Source organism: Mustela erminea, chromosome 9 (assembly GCF_009829155.1).
Source record: "Mustela erminea isolate mMusErm1 chromosome 9, mMusErm1.Pri, whole genome shotgun sequence".
NCBI classification, from domain to species: Eukaryota; Metazoa; Chordata; class Mammalia; order Carnivora; family Mustelidae; genus Mustela; species Mustela erminea.
The window spans coordinates 99,100,085-99,108,157 of NC_045622.1; the positions used below are offsets into that span (position 1 = coordinate 99,100,085).

The following is an 8,073-nucleotide window of genomic DNA, read 5'->3' on the forward strand; positions in this document are numbered from 1 at the left end:
CCAACACATGTTGGTTCCTGTCTTGCTAAGTTTGGCCATTCTAACTGGTGTAAGAAGGTATCTCAATGTGGTTTTAATTTGAATATCCCTAATGGCTAGTGATGATGAATATTTTTTCATGTGTCTGATAGCCATTTGTATGTCTTCATTGGAGAAGTGTCTGTACATATCTTTTGCCCATTTTTTTTTATAGCATTGTCTGTTTTGTGTGTGTTGAGTTTGAGGAGTTCTTTTTTTTATTAAAAATGTGAAGTTTATTGCATGTGAATTATATATCACAGTTTTGTTTTTTTATTGTAATAAACACTTTTTTAATTTATTTTTTTATTTATTTTCAGCATAACAGTATTCATTAATTCTTCACCACACCCAGTGCTCCATATATTCCATACCCTCTATAATACCCATCACCTCGTACCCCAACCTCCCATCGCTTATAGATCATGGATATCAACCTTTTGTCTATACTGTCATTTGCAAATATCTTTTCCCATTTTGTGGGTTGCCTCTTTGTTTTGTTGACTGTTTCCTTTGCTGTGCAGAAGCTATTGATCTTGATGAAGTCCCAAAAGTTCATCTTCATTTTTGTTTCCTTCGCCTTTGGAGACATATCTTGAAAGAAGTTGCTGTGGCTGATATCAAAGAGGTTACTGTCTATGTTCTCCTCTAGGATTCTGATGGGTTCCTGTCTCACGTTGAGGTCTTTTATCCATTTTGAGTTTCTCTTTGTGTACAGTGTAAGAGAATGGTTGAGTTTCATTCTTCTACATATAGCTGTCCAGTTTTCCCAGCACCATTTATTGAAGAGACTGTCTTTTTTCCACTATATATTTTTTCCTGTTTTGTCGAAGATTAATTGACCATAGAGTTGAGGGTCCATATCTGGGCTCTCTACTCTGTTTCACTGATCTATGTGTCTGTTTTTATGCCAGTACCATGCTCTCTTGGTGATCACAGATTTGTAGTAAAGCTTGAAATCAGGTACCATGATGCCGCCAGTTTTGTTTTTGTTTTTCAACATTTCCTTAGCATTTTGGGGTCTCTTCTGATTCCATACAAATTTAACGATTACTTGCCTCAGGTCTTTGAAAAATACTGGTGGAATTTTGATTGGAATGACATTAAAATTATATATTGCTCTAGGCAGTGTAGACATTTTAACAATGTTCATTCTTTCGATCCAAGAGCATGGAATGGTCTTTCATCTTTTTGTGTCTTCCTCAATTTCTTTCATGAGTGTTCTGTAGTTCCTCGAGTAAAGATCCTTTACCTCTTTGGTTAGGTTTATTCCTAGGTATCTTATGGTTCTTGGTGCTTTAAGAAATGGAATTGATTCTCTAATTTCCCATTCTGTATTTTCATTGTTAGTGTATAAGAAAGCCACTGATTTCTGTACATTGACTTTGTATCCTGCCACGCAGCTGAATTGCTATATGAGTTCTAGTAGTTTTGAGGGGGAGTCTTTTGGGTTTTCCATATAAAGAATCATGTCATCTGTGAAGAGAGAGAGTTTGACTTATTCATTGCCAATTTGGATACCTTATATTTCTCTATGTTGTATGATTGTTGTTGCTAGGACTTCTAATACTATGTTGAACAAGAGTGGTGAGAGTGGGCATCCTTGTCATGTTCCTGATCTCAATGGGAAGGATGCAAGCTTTTTCTCATTGAGGATGATATTTGCTGTGGTTGTTTCACAGATAGATTTTATAAAGTTTAGGAATGTTCCCTCTTTCCCTATACTTTGAAGTGTTTTAATCAGGAAAGGATGCTGGATTTTGTCAAATGCCTTTTCTGCATCAATTGAGAGGACCATGTTGTTCTTCTCTCTTCTCTTATTGATTTGTCCTATCACATTCATTGATTTGTGAATGTTGAACCATCCTTGTGACCCAGGGATGAAACCCTCCTGGTCATGGTGGATAATCTTTTTAATGTGCTGTTGGATTCTATTTGCTAGGATCTTGTTGAGAATCTTAGCATCTATATTCATCAGTGATATTGGTCTGAAATTCTTCTTTTTGATGGGGTCTTTGCCTGGTTTGAGGATCAGGGTAATGCTAGCTTCATAAAATTAGTCTGGAAGTTTTCCTTCTGTTTCAATTTTTTGAAACAGCTTCAGGAGAAGCTGTTTTGAATGTGTTCTTTGAATGTGTGGTAGAATTCCCCAGGAATCCATTAGGTCCTGGGATCTTGTGTTCAGGGAGGTTTTTGATTACTGCTTCAATCTTGTTACTAGGTATCAGTCTATTCAGGTTGTCAATTTCTTCCTGGTTCCATTTTGGGAGTTTATAATTCATGGAGAGCAATGAGAATGAAGACACTTCAGCCCAAAACCTATGGGATACAGCAAAGGCTGTCCTAAGATGGAAATACATAGCCATCCAAGCCTCCCTCAAAAAAATTGAAAAATCCAGAATACACCAGCTGTCTCTACACCTTAAAGAACTGAAGAGAATCAACAACAAATAAGCCAACTCCACACACAAGAAGGGAAGCAATCAAGATTAGAGCAGAGATCAATGAGATAGAAACTAGAGAACAGTAGAATGTATCAATAGAACTAGAAGCTATTTTTTGACAGAATCAATAAGACTGATAAATCATTGGACACACTAATCCAAAAGAAAAGAGAGGAGGCTTAAATTAATAAAATTATGAATGAAAAGGGAGAGATCACAACTAAGACCAAGGAAATAGACAATCATCAGAAGTTATTATAAACAGTTATATGCCAATAAGTTCAGCAACCTATATAAACTGGATGCATTCCTGGGAGTGAAATTCTTTTTTTTTTTTTTTTAAAGATTTTATTTATTTATTTGACAGAGAGAAATCACAAGTAGATGGAGAGGCAGGCAGAGAGAGAGAGAGGGAAGCCGGCTCCCTGCTGAGCAGAGAGCCCGATGTGGGGCTCGATCCCAGGACCCTGAGATCATGACCTGAGCCGAAGGCAGCGGCTTAACCCACTGAGCCACCCAGGCGCCCTGGGAGTGAAATTCTTAATGACAATCACTGTTCTGCCTCCTCCCACCCCAGAAATGATCACTAAATTTGAAAGGCTTTTTTTTTTTTTTTTTTTTGGTGTGGGGGATGCTTAGATATATTAGTAAGTTTTGTTGTTGTTGTTGTTGTTTTAGTAATACAATTCTTTTTCTGAAATAAATTTTATACATAATGAAGTGCAGATCTTTTAGGTATACTGTTTGATGAGTTTTTATAGATGCATATACTCACATAGCCATTAAGAAATTCAAGACCTAGGGCTCAGAGGGTTAGGCCTCTGCTTTCAGCTCGGGTCATGGTCTCAGGGTCCTGGGATCGAGCCTCACCTCAGGCTCTCTGCTTCCCCTTCTCTCTGCCTGCCTCTCTGCCTACTTGTAATCTCTCTCTATGTCAAATAAATAAACAAAATGTTAAAAAAAAGATCAAGACCTAGAATACTTTCATTAACCCTGAAAGTTCTTTCATGCTCCTTTTTAGTTAATTGCCTCAGATGCAGCTATTTTCCTGATTTGTATCACCCTGTTTTAGTATTGTATGTTCTATAACTTCATGCGAATTGAATCATAACATTTACTCATAGTGTTTGGTTCTTTGTTCCGGGATCTATCATACTGATGTGTATACCAGTCCTTTACTTTTCTTGCTGAAGATTATTCTGTCTATCCTGTCAACTTCTGCCTTTCAAGTACATTATATTGGAATTTAATGTAATTATTACATAATTGAGAGTCAGTTCATATTATTAAAGTTTGCCTTTCATTCTCCCCTTTGTAAGTTATTTTCTTTCTTTTCTATGTTCTTCTGAGTAGACAATTTTGTCTAAAATTCAATTTTTTCTTCTTCTTAACATCTTTTTAAATAATGGACTCTTTTTTAGAGCAGTTTCAGGCTCACAGGAAAATGGAGGAGAAGCTATGGCAATTTCCTATGGCAATGTCAAAGCAGACATTTTTCAAAGACTTACTAATGGTGAACAGGTGCTTCAAAGGGTGCTAAACAGCACTCATCATTAGGAAAATGTGAATGAAAATCATTATCAAATTTTTTTTGGTCTCTTATTGAGAAGATAAGAGATACAAAATATTGGTGAGGATGAGGAATCAAGGGATCCCATGTACACTACTGATGACCATATAAATTGGTGCAGTCATTATAGAGAATATATTGGTTCTTCAAAAAATTGAAAGTAGAACGGCTATCCATCAATCCTAATGTTGGGTATATATCCAAAGAATCTGAAATCATGATTGTGAAGGGCTATCTGCATTCCTGAGTTCAATGCATCATTATTCACTGAAGCTAAGGTACAGATACAACTTCACCCCTAACTGAAGAATCAAGAGAGATAATGTGAGATCTTTATTATTCAGACATTTAAAAGAGGAAATATACAAATATATATGTGTATATGTGTGTGTGTGTGTATATATATTTTTTTGTCCATCAACATGCCTACTTTGTCACTAGTGCAGTCATTAACTTTATTATAACCCAGAAATCAAAAAGTAGTGAGAACATTGAAAACAAGATACTTCCATAAATTTATTTTAAAATAACTTTGATAAGAGGAAACTATCGATATTATAAAGGTTTTTCCAGGTAAATAATGGGCAACAGCATTAAAAATAAACTGGAATCTTGTAACAGTTACTAAGGATGTGGTCAACTTGAATACATGAAAGTAATGAATTATATTTTTTATTTATTTTTCAAGGTTTTTTTTTTTTTTTTTTTTTTTTTTTTAGATTACAGTTAGTTAACATTCAGTGTAGTATGATTTCCAGGTGTACAATTTCGAGATTCAACACTTACATACCATACAAAGTGATCATCACGACATGTCCATTCCTTAATCCCCATCACCTATTTAACCCCTCCTTCTAGACACCTCCCCTCTGGTAACCATCTGGTTGTTTTCTATAGTTAAGAACCCATTTTTTGATTTGCCCACCTCTCTCTGTTTTTCCCTATACTCATTGTTTTCTTAATTTCCACATGAGTGAAATCGTGTGGTATTTCTCTTTCATTGACTGACTTGATTAGCTTAGCCTAACAGTCTCTAGCTCAAACCTCGTCATTGCAAATGGCACAATCATATTCTTCTTAATGGCTGAGAAATACATACCCCTGTCTATTCCATTCATCATTCAATGGAAACTTGGTCTGTGTCCATAGATTTGCTATTGGAGATAATGCTGGTGTAAATATCAGGGGCATGTACACCTTTGAATTAACACTCTTGTACTCTCTGCAATCAATGAGTTAAAAATTCATGAAAAAATCTCATGGTAGCTAATCTGCTCTGTTAATTATGAACACCAAATTCTTTTTTATTTTTTTAAATATTTAATTAATTTATTTGACAAACAGAGATCACAAGTAGGCAGAGAGGCAGGCAGAGAGGGAGGAGGAAGCAGGCTCCCCACTGAGCAGAGAGCCTGATGCAGGAATCGAATCCAGGACCCTGAGATCATGACCTGAGCCGAAGGCAGAGGCTTTAACCTACTAAGCCACCCAGGCGCCCCTGAACACTGAATTCTATTGACAATTCTAACTTGTCCATCCTCATTACTGCTTTACCAGGAAAGGACAAACAGAGAAACAAAGTGGCTTTCTGCTACAAAAGCAGGTTCACTCTAACTCCAGGTTCACTCTAACTAGAGACATTCAAGTGAGTATTTCTGAGTCCCTCTGGTAATTTCCTTTATCCCATTTATAAAACATAGCAGTGAATGAAATAATATGCTTCCCCCTTCCAAAGTGGGTTCTACTTTTCTGTATGTCAATCTCAAAAAATATGTTTTAGCTATGGTGTATTTTAAATTATTATTTAGTTTTAACAACAAACATTATTTTGCTTCTTTTCCTTTTAGAGTTGTAAAATTCTCTTGTAGCCCCTATATAGAAATCATACAAATTAGCTGAATGTCTCCAGGGCATGTAATGTTATATTTAAAAAATCCCATACATAAAAAAAAATCCCATAAATAACGCTTCAATTATCCTGATAGTCAAAGGAAAAATAAGGTGAATAGTAATAATAATTTATTATACACACACACACACACACACACACACACACCCCTTTTTGGTGTTGTGTTCACAATTATGGAAATCTTTAAAATGAATGAATGATATAAGAAAAATAATTCTTGGCACACAAAGTTTGTTCCTTTGCTCTGATGTTTTCAAGAGAAAGCAGGATATCTTGTTTGAAATTTTCTATAGAGAGAATTACAAATCATAGAGAATATGCTCTTTTTTATTTATGAATACTCACTGTTTGAACAGTTGTGATTGTGTATAAATATCTTTCTTCTAATCAAACCAGAGTGTAGACTGAAATGTGAGGAGTATTTCATAATCAACAATACCAGAATTGAACTCTCAGGAGAGGAAAGAACCTGGCTGGCATTACAAGGGAAGCTACAAGTTAGAGAGCAGAAGTACAGAAAAAAGTAAGGAATCAGGTGCATTGTAATAGAGTGTGTTGGACAAGTGAGGATATACACTATTATATTTGACATCTGAACAGATTAAAGAATCCACAAAAACCCTCAATTCATCACTTGCTTTATGAGGAGGTTGTGATATGCCATAGCTTTCTCATGGCATTTTTCACTTCTGCATTCCTCAGTGTGTAGATGAATGGGTTGAGAAAAGGGATCCCAATAGTATAAAATACGGACACCATCTTGTCCATAGGGAAAGTGGTTGGGGGGCGTGCATATATGAATATACATGGAACAAAGAATAAGACTACTACGATGATGTGAGAAATGCAGGTGGAGAGAGCTTTTCTTCTCCCTTCTGCACTGTGGTTTCTCAGTGAATGCAAGATGACAATGTATGAGATCATCAGAATCGCAAAACTGCCTGTGCAAATGCTCCCACTGTTAAACACCCATTCTAGGTTGATCATATACGTGTCCATGCATGCAAGTTTTAGTAAGGGCTGCAAATCACAGCAGTAATGATCAATCAAATTGGGTCCACAGAAAGGCAATTTCAAGGCCAGCCTTATCTCAGCAATGGAATGGATAAAAGCTCCTATCCATGCAAGAATGATCAGGATTGTGCAAATCTGCTGTCTCATGATGGTTGGGTAATGTAAGGGCTTACAAATAGCCACATAGCGATCAATAGCCATGAGGATGAGAACAAAGACCTCCATGGGGCCAAAGAAATGTATTGCAAACACTTGAGTCATGCACTCATTGTAAGATATGGTTCTTTGTGCAGAGAGTGAATCCACAATTAGTCTTGGGGCTGTTGTAGTTGAGAAGCAGGAATCAGCAAGGGACAAATAAAATAGGAAAAAGTACATGGGGCTCCCAAGTGTGCGGCTGGACTTGATGGTCACAATAATGAGCAAATTCCCTACCACAGTTCCCACATAAAATATGAAGAAGATTACAAATACCATCTTCTTTTTCATTGGGTCTTGGGTCAATCCTAGCAGTATGAACTCAGTAACAGTGTTATTTTGCTCCATTATTTCAGGCCAAGTGGAGAAAATGCAGGTTAGAAATAATTAATCTGCAAAGAAAGAAATATGAGGAAATGAATACTCCATTTGAAGGTCAAATCCATATGCTTGTTCATGAATGGGCCACTTTGGGTAATCCCTTATCTTCCATGTTTTGTTTTCCCTTGATTAATGCAGAGATCATATTTATTCACAATCTATTCTTCTGATTGCTTATGGAAACAAGGAAATATATTAAGAATGAGAAAGTACCCAATTCTTCAGGCATAATAAACATTAATTTAATGAATTTATTAGGAGAGGATATCTTTCTGAGCTGAATATCTTTCCTTATTTTATATCATGGACCCATTAAGGTAGAATGCTGCAAAAAGGAGAAAACTCTTGCATAATATACATAATGTGCTTTTATACTTTTAGAACTTGATAGATATTTATGAAGTATCTTCTAGTAAATATTCTGAACATTCAATGAATGACACAGAAACTTTTAATACTTTTGTTTTTTTGTTTGTTTAATGAAACCTATGAGAGAGAGAGACAGGTTGAGGGGAAAAGAAAAAATACAAAAGAGAAAT

The 8,073-nt window shown here is 35.9% G+C and overlaps 1 protein-coding gene across 1 annotated transcript; it reads right to left on the minus strand.

Moving 5' to 3' along the window:
- Window positions 1-6,580: 6,580 nt before the first annotated feature.
- LOC116599890 (olfactory receptor 4C11-like) lies at window positions 6,581-7,501 on the minus strand. The gene has a single exon (XM_032359835.1). The coding sequence runs from the start codon at window positions 7,499-7,501 to the stop codon at window positions 6,581-6,583; it is 921 nt and encodes a 306-aa protein (XP_032215726.1).
- Window positions 7,502-8,073: the final 572 nt, after the last annotated feature.

What these genes read in the sequence shown, in the direction of transcription:
- LOC116599890 (XM_032359835.1), bottom strand. Translation starts at nt 7,501, where the DNA reads ATGGAGCAAAATAACACTGTTACTGAGTTCATACTGCTAGGATTGACC.